Source organism: Notolepis coatsorum (assembly GCF_963971535.1).
Source record: "Notolepis coatsorum genome assembly, chromosome: 4".
Classification (NCBI taxonomy): domain Eukaryota; kingdom Metazoa; phylum Chordata; class Actinopteri; order Aulopiformes; family Paralepididae; genus Notolepis; species Notolepis coatsorum.
In genome coordinates this window covers 20,769,336-20,783,578 of record NC_140168.1, presented here as the reverse complement: position 1 = coordinate 20,783,578, position 14,243 = coordinate 20,769,336, and the positions used below count along the sequence as shown (strand labels likewise).

At 46.2% G+C, this 14,243-nt stretch overlaps 1 protein-coding gene across 2 annotated transcripts in view; it reads left to right on the top strand.

Moving 5' to 3' along the window:
• Positions 1-527: 527 nt before the first annotated feature.
• The window catches only part of LOC311226884 (uncharacterized protein), a 107,126-nt gene continuing 93,410 nt past the window's right edge, over positions 528-14,243 (top strand). Inside the window, exon 1 of one of the 2 annotated variants that reach the window (XM_084312338.1) lies at positions 528-963. In XM_084312338.1, coding sequence (XP_084168464.1) covers positions 897-963 — 67 coding nt within the window. In that variant the 5' untranslated portion in view covers positions 528-896. The remainder of the gene's footprint in view (positions 964-14,243) is intronic. The other variant, XM_084312339.1, reaches the window with a different exon arrangement.

Below are 14,243 nucleotides of genomic sequence, written 5' to 3'. Positions count from 1 at the left end.
TGAGCCGAATCTGGGTTTTACATGATTTGTGGAGCTCCCTCTGGTGTTGTGATCGTGGTATTCACTGACCTTTGGGAAGTATTTTGACATGTAGGGTCCCCCATTTTTCAATTCATATAGTATTGAACACTGTATACTGTATCCATTCTGCAATCTGTTAAATAAAGTTTTCATTCATTCATTCATTCATTCATTCATTCATTCAATCAGCTGCTACCAGACATCTGATTAGATTCAACCATTCATACATAATGCGGGGAGCAAATAGTTATAGCTTGTTTTATTTACTTTATTTACACAGTGTAAAAAAACAACAACAACAACAATGTATCAAGTAAGCATATTTGTTAAATAACAAAAAAAATACTCTTCTATCAAATTTGGCGTGATATGGGGGGGGGGGGGGCGGATTTCTGTCGTCTTCCAACAGATGGCACCGTCCATGAGCAAGGCAGCAGCATGGATACAGTATGTAGGCTAATGAGCAGCACGTCCCTCCCTGCATTCGGCCACCGGGCTGGGTTTCTGCAAGCTTCTGTCTCTCTTCTCTCTCTCTCTCTCTCAGTCCATTCCCCCACTTTAGACACAGGCCCGTCGATATTGATATGGTCTGATCATAGGACACTGATCGATTAACTTTTTTTTGTTTAGATCATTAATCGAGACACACCGCTTTCAGTCGCGGATTCCTTTTTCATTTCACGGTGGGTAATTATTCGTCACTTTTTTCCACTCGGTCGCGGCTCCCGGTTGGATTTACAATAAGGGCGTGTTTGGCTGATTCTGTGATCTGTTAACACCGGGAGTTTTATTCTTCTCCTGCCCGTCGATACATTGAGAGGAACGAATGACAGCAACCGGAGAGGGACTCCGAATAATCGCCTGAGTGGGGAAACATGGATTATTATAATAAGGAGGACTTTGAGAATAATTTCGAGGAGAAACTGACACTAACAGAGAAAGGTGAGTTGCTTATTATAATAAACATATAATACGTCGTGAATAACGTTACATTATTAGACTGATGGCATTATGTACACACAAGCGCAGTATTTCAATATTTTACACCGCAAAAGCAAAATCACCGACCCGAGGAGTGTGTGTGTGTGTGTGTGTCGGTATTTATTTGGCTAAAATATGCCTAGTAGGTACAGTAGCATTACTTCTCCATATGCATGACGATTATTCTGTGTATATGACTTGATTATTCCATGTACAGAGAATATACTATAGCAGCAATACAACGACTGTTGGTGTTATTAATAAACTGCACAGGTTGGCATTTCTTTGCCCGCTGCCCTGCACCGTTATACCCAAACCATTGCATCAGATTGGCTTCTTATTAAACAAAGCCCTAAGAGGGGGTGTTTCTCTGTCCTGGCAACCCGCTGTAATGTCCCAGTGAAGGGAGCAGAGATGAGGCTCTATAGTCTATAAGCTCACAGACAGCTGCGTCCAGAATGCTGGGGAATCTATGCTCTCTATACTGTCTGCATGTGGAGATATATGGGCTCCATTACCACGAAGTCAGTCCCGTTCATTTATGAAATGGCCTACGGCACCACGCAGGCAGGCAGGCAGGCAGGGAAACAGACAGACATGGCAACAAACCTGACGCTGGAAATCTGCTAGTTGCAGTTAATAAACGCTTATTACAGCAGCTCTCTGCTGCACAATTATACAGATGGCATCAGACAAACATATTAACCAACCGCAATAACACAGTGCCCTATCATATGCCTGGACACGCAGTGTGACCCACAGAAGCCTGTGGAAGAACACGTTTAGTGTTAGTATATACTATTGGTCATAAACTATACAAATCTCAACTAATATGTCTTAAAAAAGATTCGAATATACAGTATGTTAGATGTCTCTCTCTGTCTGGTAAAGACAAGTCTAAACACAGCCCCCCTGACGACATGTTGACACTGCTGTTGGAAGGTTGCTCTGCTAAACCCTCCCCCCTCCACTTGACATGGAGAGCAGTCGATGGAGGGAGAGCTGCTGCTGTTGCTGCTGCTGTTAATCATGATGGCAGAGACAGACCGACCACCACTAGCTATGTCATGGGGCTTGTGTGTGTACAGTACAGTATGTGTGTGTAGATGTGTAGGCGTGTATGTGCTTTTGTCCATAAATATACCTTGTGTGATGTGTATGGAGAAGAGCAACAATGTATTTTGTGCGTGTGTGTGCACATGCATGATATCATCTGTGTGTGTGTGTGTGTGTGTGTGTGGATGCATCTGTGTATGTGTGCGTGTGTGTGTGTGTGTGTGTGTGTGTGTGTGTGTGTGTGTGTGTGTGTGTGTGTGTGTGTGAGGATTGCTCAGCATGATTGTGGTCAACCCCGAAGGGTGCTTTGATGCGAGAGAATTTGCTTAGCTATCAATCACAGAACTGTATTTTCATACCTGCCTCCGCTGTCCTTTTTGGGCTAATGTATTACGTTTACCTCTCTACATTATAGGCGGCTACTGTATTATAATACAATTTAATATTGAAATTACTCGAGTGAGTCGTCATCGTTCACATTTTGCCCATGAGTGCATTTGGCTTTTCAAGATGGAGACGAGGAGGAGATGTTATGGCGACGTGACCAGAGAAGCTTGTTCAGGTAGTAAGTAAAGGGTAGTAAGTAAAGGGTAGTAAGTAAAGGGTAGTAAGTAAAGGGTAGTAGCCGGTACTGAATAGTTTAAGTTTATTTGGATCCCCACTATTCTTCCTGGGGTCCATAACACATAAAATACAGTTACAGACTTTATATACACTCACAACATTCACATGTCATACAGACAATTAAAACAACAATAAATACTCCTAATCAAATTCATAATGCAATACAACAATATATATATACGCTTAATGAATTCATAATACAATACAACAATATACGACTAATGAATTCATAATACAATACAGCATAATATACTATTTAGCTTTTACATACATTATCTATGTCGATATCAACCAATTATACAATCTTTTAATAATATATCCATATCAGACACATATACCTTTCCATCTACGTACACACTATCTATTAGAGTAGTAGGTAAAGAGTAGGTACTGGGTCCACTGTTTACCGAGCTGCATTTTCGGTCCAAGTCTCGATGCTGATTAGCGTGATATCAGGAATGTTCAATGGCGATAACAGGCAGGGGGGCGTTCGTTAGATAAACAGAAGCATTCCATCTCTCTGACTCCTGTCTCTAAGGGCTGACTTGTATTCCTGTATATAGAACCCAGGGTTTGTTTGTTTATTTCACAGCCTTGTGTCGCCTGGCGTGTCAGAGCAGCGCGCGAGAGAGAGAGGGAGGGAGGGGGGGGGGATTCTAATCCCATATATCAGTGATTTGTTCAGGGGGAGGGAGGCCTCCTCGTCTATACGCCCCTCATGGCCTCATGTCTCATATCATCATCCTGGAGCCCAGTGGAGCCAGTCAACCAGCCAGCCAGCGACCTGATGCCACTCTAATCACCAGTCCTGCCCTCCTGGTGGTGACCAGGGGCTTATTATTATTATTATTCTGTCTGATAATGCTCCATGGTGGGGGGGGCTGCTAGACAGTGGCTCGGGAGGTAGAGCAGTCGTCTGGTAATCCAGAGGTTCCCGGTTTGATTCCCGCTCCTCCTCCCGGGCAGCGTGTCGAAGTGTCCTTGAGCAAGACACTTAACCCCCTAACTGCTCCCGGCGAGCAAGTTGGGCACCTTGCATCGTTGCCGCCGCCGTCGGCGTGTGAATGTGTGAGTGAATGGGTAAAAAATGTGAAGAACAAATTGTAAAGCGCTTTGGATAAAAGCTGCTATATAAAAGCACCATTACCATTACGTAGAGAAAGAGAGACAAGCACCGAAGGAAGCTCCCTTGTAAAATAAAAACAACAAAAAGAAAAACACTGTTATTGGCTTCTAATTGATGAGAAAGGCAAGGAACCAAGCCACTCCGAGACACGAGATCTTCCCTCTGTCTCTGAGAGGCGCCAGCTTCCTCGCATTGACACAACGGACCTTTTGTGGCGACGCAGACAGAAACGGCTTGAACTTGGGTCGTACGTCAGTGTTTGAACTACTAAGCTACTTGTATACTTCAAGTGTTTGTTTAGGGTTTTTGCCTTTTAATGGCACAGGTTGCAAGCGACGTCATTTGAGCTTCCCAGGTGTTGATCGTGCCAAAAGAAAAACCCCTTTTCCAAACACTTGAGCCGATGAGGCCTGTGTGTGTGTGTGGTGTTAACCTGCCACACTACAGACGGTTAACCCTTTCACTACTGCACGTTAACCGTCTGTAGTGTGGTAGTGAAAGGCTAACCGTCTGCAGTGTGGTCGTGAAAGGGTTTATAACCCTTTGTCGTGTGGCAGTGAAAGGGTTAACCTTCTGTATTGTCGCAGTGAAAGGGTTAACCCTTTGGTAGTGTGGTAGTGAAGGGGTTAAACTGCTACAGGGCTCCTCCTTCAAACCTCGCTGCCTCGCAGCTGAAGTCTTTTGTTTCAAGTGAGCTCTTCTGTGGACGGCGCCATCGTAGGACGTGGACAGTCACTGTCTCCTCCTTCTAGCTCCCCCAGTCCTCCTCCTCCTAGCTCCCCCAGTCCTCCTCCTTCTAGCTCCCCCAGTCCTCCTCCTTCTAGCTCCCCCAGTCCTCCTCCTAGCTCCCCCAGTCCTCCTCCTCCTAGCTCCCCCAGTCCTCCTCCTTCTAGCTCCCCCAGTCCTCCTCCTCCTAGCTCCCCCAGTCCTCCTCCTTCTAGCTCCCCCAGTCCTCCTCCTTCTAGCTCCCCCAGTCCTCCTCCTTCTAGCTCCCCCAGTCCTCCTCCTTCTAGCTCCCCCAGTCCTCCTCCTTCTAGCTCCCCCAGTCCTCCTCCTTCTAGCTCCTCCAGTCCTCCTCCTTCTAGCTCCCCCAGTCCTCCTCCTTCTAGCTCCCCCAGTCCTCCTCCTTCTAGCTCCCCCAGTCCTCCTCCTCCTAGCTCCCCCAGTCCTCCTCCTTCTAGCTCCCCCAGTCCTCCTCCTTCTAGCTCCCCCAGTCCTCCTCCTTCTAGCTCCCCCAGTCCTCCTCCTTCTAGCTCCCCCAGTCCTCCTCCTTCTAGCTCCCCCAGTCCTCCTCCTTCTAGCTCCCCCAGTCCTCCTCCTCCTCCTCCTCCTCCTCCTCCTCATGGTGACGTTATGTTCCTGGCCAGCGTTCAGGATCCCAGCCGGCTTGAAAATGATAGATTTCGGCCTGAACTCTTCCCCCCCCCCTCTCTCTCTCTCTCTCTCTCTCTCTCTCTCTCTCTCTCTCTCTCTCTCTCTCTCTCTCTCTCTCTCTCTCTCTCTCTCTCTCTCTCTCTCTCCCTCTCTCCCTCTCCCTCTCTCTCCACAGTCCACACAGACTTTTGATTTATCCCTCTCTCTCTCTCCACAGACCTTTGATTTCTCTCTCTCTCTCTCCACAGACTTGATTTCTCTCATTCTCTCTCTCTCTCTCTCTCTCTCTCTCTCTCTCTCTCTCTCTCTCTCTCTCTCTCTCTCTCTCTCTCTCTCTCTCTCTGCCACAAAACTCAGGTAAACAAATTAGCTTCCTCTTTGCAGTCTTTTGTTATATCATGAATAGAGGTGAATTACTCCCGAGTGCATCCCATGAAGCTAAATTGGTGGACGTGTTTATTCGGTTCCCTGAAATACGGCACCATCACCGGTGACGGGGGCGTCGGAACGGGTGAGAAGGACAAAGGGAGAACGCGAGAGAGACAAACACGCCCCCGGGTCTCTCCAGTCAGGGAAGGACTCAAGTTCTCACAGCCTTAAGTTACTCGTGTGTCTGTCTTCTTTACGGCCAGGGGGCATGTATGTTTGTAGTACACACGGGTGGGAGAGCAGAGGGGAGGGACGGCTGGGATGGGACGGGTGCGGAAGGGATCGGCAAGCCCAGAATGTGATGCATTCTCTTCCAGAGGCCTGTATATCTGCCTTGCCGGGAGACACACGGCACGGTTGGTTACCGTCGGTAGTGTGATAGTAAAGGGTTAACCCTCTGTAGTGCGGCAGTGAAAGGTTAACCCGCTGTCGTGCGGCAGTGAAACGGTTAACCTGCTGTCGTGCGGCAGTGAAACGGTTAACCTGCTGTTGTGTGGCAGTGAAAGGGTTAAGATTGATTGATTGATTGATTGATTGATTGAAAACTTTATTAACAGATTGCAGAATGGGTACAATACAGTACGGCTCAATACACACAATTGTTAAGGGGATGCAGACCAGAGAAATACTTTCGTCTTGTTTACATCAGGGTCCCCCATTTTCAATTCATCAGGACATATATGACATACATGACATACAGATATACAGTACTGCTACATCTATACATTTATGACATACCAGATTTGCAAATACAGAACTGTTTGTGATACAAAAAGAGTTCAGAAAAGGGATTATATACATTTGACGTAAAAACTGTACATTGGAGGAGGTTGGGGGGGGGGGGGGGGGGGGTTGGGTAGGGAGGGGGTAGGGGGGGGAAACACTGTACAACTGTACAAGCAAAACTGTACATTGGGATATTGACAATCATACTAGGTAATTTACATTGGAAGGGGTTGGGTTAGGACTGTACAAACAAGCAAAACTGTACATTGGGGGGGGGGGGGGGGCACTGTACAAACAGGCAAAACTGTACATTGGAATATTGACAAAACCATACTAGGTAAATTACTGTACATTGGAGGGGGTGGGTTAGGACATTTACAGGGGCCAGTTTCGAATTGCAGTCTCCCGTAGGTGTTCTTTGAGAGTGGTTTTGAAAGTGGGTAGTGATTTTTACAGCTTTGGGTAGGGCGTTCCACATTGATGTGGCATAATTGTGAAACATGTTTAGTCCCTTGTTTGAGCCGAATCTGGGTTTAACATGATTTGTGGAGCTCCCTCTGGTGTTGTGATCGTGGAATTCACTGACCTTTGGGAAGTATTTTGACATGTACATGGGTACCTTGGTCGTGTAGTGTATCTTGTAGACCAGGCCCATTGCAAGTTGCTGTACTCTGTCGTCTACTCTAAGCCATCCTAGGTTGTTAAAGTGGGCAGGGGTGAGGTGGGTTCTAGGAGTAAGGTCAAGCAGTAGTCTGACCAGTTTGTTTTGAGATGTTTGTAATTTTGTTTTTAGCGCCTTTGAGGTGCTTTGGTACCATGAGGTGCAAGCATAGTCGTAGTACCCTTGAATGAGTGCTCCTGCCAGAGTCTTCAGGGTATTCTTGTTTACCAGAGAGGAGATCCAAGTTTCAAGTTTCTTTAATAGTTGTCATACAGAAGTACAGAATACTTTTGTACAAAATGCTTCTTACTGTTGCGCTCCAGAGACTGTGCATGACAAGATAAGTATGAAATAAAAACATAGTAAAAATTAGAAGAAAAAAAAGAGGTCACAGTGTTCAGTTTAGACATATGTACAATGTTCGTAGACGTAGTTACCATACAATATACAATACTGTGCAGTGTACTAATATACAATACTATATAGTGCAAGGCATAAATGGACAAGGTGCAGTTTAGGTACAATTCACAGTAGGTGTACGAGTTGTAGTGCAAATCCTTTATCAATAAATATAAAGTGTAAGTGTGTTTGTGTGATCTAAAGTGTGGAGAGTGGGTGCTGCAGTGTGTTGTTTGTTTGAGTGAGTGTGTGTGTGCGTGTGGGTGTGTGTGCTGTGTGCATTTGATGGTTGTTGCATAGTGATTATTGTTCGTTTAGCGATTATTGTTCGTTTAGCAGCCTGATGGCCTGGGGATAGAAGCTCCTTCTGAGTCTTTCTGTGCTCGCCATAAGACTCCGGTATCGCTTGCCTGACGGCAGCAGTTCAAAGAGGCAGTTGTTCGGGTGGCTCGAGTCCTTAATAATTCTCTTAGCCTTCCCCTTGCACCGCTTGTTGTAAATGTTCTGGAGGGTGGGAAGCCCCCCTCTAATTGTGCGTTCGGCTGAACGTGTCACTCTTTGTAGTCTGCTACGGTCTTGTGCAGTGCTATTCCCAAACCAGGAGGTGATGTTGCCGGTCAGGATGCTCTCTATTGTACATGAGTAGAAGTTCCTAAGGATCTTCTGACTGACTTGGAACTTCCTTAGGCGCCTGAGGAAGTAGAGGCGTTGTCGTGCCTTCTTCACAACACTGTCAATGTGTGTGGTCCATGTCAAGTCCTCGGATATGTGGGCTCCGAGGTACTTGAAACTGTTCACTCTCTCAACTGGTGCCCCGTCGATGCTGAGGGGGCTGTAGTCCTTGACCCCCGACCTCCTGAAGTCCACAATCATCTCTTTTGTTTTGCTGACGTTCAGGGAGAGGCAGTTCTCCTGACACCACTGTGACAGGTTCTCTACCTCTTCCAGGTAGGCCCTTTCGTCGTTGGCAGAGATCAGGCCCACCACTACTGTGTCATCAGCAAATTTGATGATGGTGTTGTTGTTCCGCTGTGCTACGCAGTCATGTGTGTACAGGGAGTAGAGGAGGGGGCTCAGAACACAGCCCTGGGGGGCCCCTATGTTGAGCGTGATGGATGAGGAGGTGCAGTTGCCGGCTCTTACCACCTGGGGTCTGCCCGTCAGGAAGTCCAGGACCCACTGGCACAGGTCATAGTTCAAGCCCAGGTCCCTGAGCTTGGCTATGAGTTTGGAGGGGACTATGGTATTGAATGCTGAGCTGTAGTCGATGAACAGCATTCTCACATAGTTCCCCTTCCTCTTGTCCAGATGTGATGCTGCTGTGTGCAGCACATGGGCTATGGCGTCCTCCGTGGACCTGTTGGGGCGATATGCAAATTGCAGAGGGTCCAGGTTGATGGGGAGGGAGGAACAGATGTAGCCCTTCACTAGCTTCTCAAAGCACTTCATGGCTATGGAGGTGAGGGCTACAGGGCGGTAGTCGTTGAGGCAAGCGGGCGTAGATTTTTTGGGTACAGGGATGATGGTGGACTTCTTCAGACAGGTGGGGATGACGGCCTGTTCCAAGGACAGGTTGAAGATGTCAGTGAATACCGGGGCCAGTTGGTCGGCACAGACTTTTAGGACGCGGCCGGGGATGCCGTCCGGTCCTGCTGCCTTCCTGATATCCACTTTTTTAAAGATCCGTCTCACCTCATGCTCTGTTACCCTGAACACTGAGTCTCCATCAGCAGACCCCCCCCCCCCCATTGCCGTGGTTTGTAGGCTGGTGTTGTTATTCACAGCCTCAAACCTCGCATAGAAGGAGTTGAGATCATTTGCTAAGGAGATGTCACTGTTCAGTTTGAGGGGGGTTCCTTTGTAGTCTGTCATTGTTCTGAGGCCCTGCCACATGCCTCTAGAGTCAGCCTGTTCAAACTGAAGTTCAACTTTATCCCTGTAACGCCGTTTTGCCTCTATTACTGCTCTCCTGACGTTGTATCTTGCCATCTTGTGTTCTTCCTGTCACCAGCCCGGTGTTGTATGCTGATGTGCGCACTTTCAGAGCCTCACGGACGGATTTGTCTACCCAGGGCTTTTGGTTTGGGTAGATATTAATTTTGGTGGTGGGGATTATTACTTCTACCTGAGTACAGACATAGTCAATCACCGTTTCGGTGTATTCGTTAATATTGGCTGTGTTATCACGGAGTACACTCCATTCTGTGCTTCCCAGCACTGCTTGGAGTGACTCTACTGACGTCACGGTCCAGCGTTTAACCTCTCGCGAGACCACCGGCGTTCGCTTGAGACACTGTTTGTACTTAGGCAAAAGAAAAATTGCAGCGTGATCGCTTTTACCGAATGGACTAAGAGCCTGTGACTTGTACCCATTCTTAAATTGCGAGTATACATGGTCTAATATGTTCTCGCCTCTGGTGGGACAGGTCACATGCTGATAGAAATTCGGCAGCACCTTTTTAAGACGCGCGCTGTTGAAATCCCCCAAGACCAAAATGGCCGCGTCAACGTTAGCTGCCTGGAGTTTGTTTACCTCGTCGTGAAGTTTTGAAAGTGCGACCTCAGTGTTCGCGTGTGGTGGAATGTACACTCCGATGAGGATGATGGACGTTAACTCTCTTGGGAGGAAGAAGGGTCGACATTTTATCGTGATAAACTCCAGGTCTGGGGAACAGTGGTTAGACATTTCCTTTGTGTTGCCTAAATCGCACCACTCCTTGTTTATCATGAAGGCGATGCCGCCTCCTTTCTTCTTTAGTGACTCTAATGCCGTCCGGTCTTTTCGTAGAACGAAGAAGTGGTCTGCCGGTTCTATTGCATGATTCGGGACATCTGGACTCAGCCAAGTTTCTGTGAAACAGAGGACGTTACAATCCCGAATGTCCCTCTGGAATTGGATCCTTGCTCTGATGTCGTCCAATTTGTTTCCTATCGATTGCACATTGGCCAACAATATGCTGGGCAATGTGGTTCTGTGTCGTTTGGACCTCAGTCTGTTCCGGACCCCGGCTCTCTTTCCTCGTCTTCGCGGCAGCTTTTTTTCTTGTCCGTGGCCGGCATAACAAAGGATCTCGGTGGGCCATTTCTGCTGTTCAGCGATCCGATCCAGAGAGCAATCCAAACGGTAAGTTTTTCTTAATCCAATGTCAATGATTGACTGTCGGTCATACACATATAATGCACCAACAGTTGGTGCAAATAAAACTCCTAATACTATAAAAATTAACAAAATAAAGCACAGTCTCGTCGGAGCGATCAGAAAGGCAGCCATCACAGCAGCGCCAGTTCAAGTTCAAGAATCGAGTTCGTTGGTTGACTTTTTTTTATTACATTGGATGCCATTTTGTCACAGGAGAGATTAGCCTCTAGGATGGAACCCAGGTATGTAATTTCATCTTTCCTTGTGACAATATTGTCACCCACTGTAACTGAGAAGCCGTCGGTTTTGCTGAGTTTGTTATTTGAGCCGAAGAGAATGGACTCTGTTTTGCCCAGGTGTAATGATAGTTTGTTATCAGCGAGCCATATGCAGATTTTGCCTAGTTCCGAGCTGAGGGTTTTTTCAACCTGTAACCTGTTCTTGTCAGAGACCAGCAGGGCTGAGTCGTCCGCAAAAAGGAACAAGTTGCAGTCACAAGCTGACGACATGACATTTGCATAAATTAGGAACAGCGGTCCTAGTATGCTTCCTTGTATCCTAAGCAGCAGTCGCTATCTTTTTGAGAAAAAGGTACAAATCTGGCGTTTAGAAAATGTTGCAGTATATATATCATATTGTATTTGATCTTGGGTAGCTATATTTATTTTATTTTTGCAATGCAAATGGTTTAGTTCTCATTCAAGATGATTTCCACGTTGTACCCATGTCTGTTCTTTGTGATACTGTTTGTCATGTTTGTGCCAGACCAAGGACCACAATGGAAACAAGTCTCTGACTTTATTGTGTTTCATCCTTGACGTGTATTGTTGTTAGTGTTACAATCGTCTAATAAATCAAATCGGACAAGGTTTAGGAGGTTGTTGTTGTTGTTGTGGTGCACAGGAGTGTGTGCTACCACCTTGGGGTGGGGGAAAGAGGAAAGATGAGTGTGTGTGTGTGCGTGTGTGTGTGTGTGTGTGTGTGTGTGTGTGTGTGTGTGTGTGTGTGTGTGTGTGTGTGTGTGTGTGTGTGTGTGTGTGTGTGTGTGTGTGTGACGTGTGTGTGTGTGTGTGTGTGTGTGTGTGTGTGTGTGTGTGTGTGTGTGTGTGTGTGTGTGTGTGTGTGTGTGTGTGTGTGTGTGTGTGTGTGTGTGTGTGTGTGTGTGTGTGTGTGTGTGTGTGTGTGTGTGTGTGGAATAAATCACAGACATGACACTGACCTCTCACACAGGAAACAGGGGAAATGCTCCGTCCGGTTGTCGAGTGCACAAGGAGGAGGATGTATAGCCCCCCCCGCACGATTAGTCATACTTCCCGTCACACATCCAGTGCTCTTGTTATGAATGACTCGTCGATCTTCTTAATCCTGATCTCACTGTAATCCGTTTAGGGAACTGGGACCTAGACTTGAGTCACAAGAATCAATCATATTTTCCGCGTGTGTCAGTCTTTTTAGTGCTGCGAATACACCTACGCTGCTCCACCACATCTCTCTATCTCTCTCTCTCTCTCTCTCTCTCTCTCTCTCTCTCTCTCTCTCTCTCTCTCTCTCTCTCACACACTTTCTTCTATCCAGCAGGAAAGGAGTGATAACGGGGTTTTTGAAACACAAATAGTATTCCTGCTGTATTTTTAAGCAGACTGATCATCACTCACTTTTACAAACAAACAATGTCTAAACTATATCCTTAGCGTATGATTTGGTTTATGTTGACGATTGTAAGGCGGCAGGTCAAGGTGTGTGTATCTAGTCATATTTCTAATCAGAAAACTGGAGCATTGGGGCGCGCCAGTAGCACACCACATAGCGCGCTGAAACGCGAAGCGGCGCCCCGGGTTCGATTCCCAGACCCGGTGGCCATATGCCGCATGTCTTCCCCTCTTCTCCTCCCGTTTCACCCTCTCTCCTCTGTCGGTCCTGCGTGGCCAAAAGGTCCTGCGTTGACCAAAAAAGCTAAAAATGCTATTAAAAAAATCTGGAGCATGGATTTACATACGATTAGGCAGGGGTGCCACTGCGATTACGCATAATTGTGTTATGGGGGCCTCCTCTTGGATAATTAGGATGTGAAGACAATGAATGCCATGACAATGCATTTGAAGCAGCTCACTTTACGCATGTTAACACGTTATTAATTTGCCGTTTTAATGCAGATTCCTGACGTGTCGCGCAAAAGCAGTGCGCGGTATCTCAGCGGTAACTACTGTGCTATTCTTTCATCCTTCATTTTCGCTTTTACTCATTGGACATTGGATACACTGAATAAATAACAAAAGTGGCGCTGGATATTAGGCTGATACCAGGCTAAAACAAAAAAGTATTTACATGTCCCCAATACTAACCCTACAGTAAACCTAAAATCCAATTCTGAGAGACATACAACATTTAACATAGGCCTGTCATTCACAAATCAAAGCAAAGTGACTTGATATGCTGATGATTTCATGGTCATAATTAAAGGTCCCATATTTTAGTCCTTTTCAACAAGTTAATATAGGTCTCTCTGTATGCTGACAATACAACTTAGATTATGCATTCTAGCATTCCTCATACCCCTCTGTTTCAGTCCTGTTCTCGTTCTAGCATGCCTCTGTCCCCCTCTGTTACAGTTCTGTAGCTTTAGATGCAAATGAGCTGTTGCTTCCCACGCCCAGGCACGCACGCGCGGAGGCGACTGCCCAGATCAAACTGTCAAACTACGCGTTGCAGATCATATGTGAATGAAGATCCAACAATTTCGCATATATCCTATTTCTTGCCTAAAATGTTCTATTTTAAGTGAACCATTTAGGTGGAAAAGAGCTGTCATCTTGAAAAACAGCAGAGACACAGAAGGAATATGCATATGCAATTAATTACTGTATTGTGATTGGTCAGCCGTTATTTTATATCAACGTCGATGTTGGCTGCAATTCTGAATGTCTTGTTTCAATAGGGAGGGTTCTTATCACAGCCAAACTGCAGAAACTGCACCAAGTGCATATTTCAAATTTGATCAGTGTTGAGACAAGCCCTCATTGTGTACTTGTAAACAATGCTAAACACAAAGAAATGCCATTTATGTATTAGGGGCCCTTAAAAGTTTAGGAGGACTGTGAATCTCAATCACTGACTAGTAGAGAAGGGTGGGATTAAATAAATGTATACTTCTTCCTACTCCTTTTCGTACATGCTAAGTTAATATTCTTTATTTGTTTGACCTATTTTGGTTTGTTGTTGCTTTTGCTTGGTTTGTTGTTGCTACTTTTCACATGTTCGAAATACAGATTTAAGTCAAATTTTAATCTTTATTGTCAGTGTATATAGGGCTGGGTATATTGGGCCTGATTACACCGATTCGATTCGATTTCATTTCACAAGGTCCAGATTCTATTTGATTTCGATTGTATTAGATTAGGCTTGATGGCAAAATAGGTCATTTGGTGAACTGAGTTTCCTTAGTATAGTTGAGCAGAAACTCTGCACAAAGCAAACTCAGAGACATCCGCAGGACGCGACGAGTGCTAGAATGTAGATTTTTTTTGGGTTGATTTTTATTGGTTTATTGGACAAGCCCGGCAGAGAGGAAGGATGGGAGAAGATATGGTGGGAGGACATGCGGCAAGGGTCGCCGGGTCCGGGAGTCGAACCCGGGACGGCCGCGTTGCACTGCAGTGCTGCGTTACATGGTGTGTGCCACCCTGGCGCCCCATCTAGAGTGTACATTT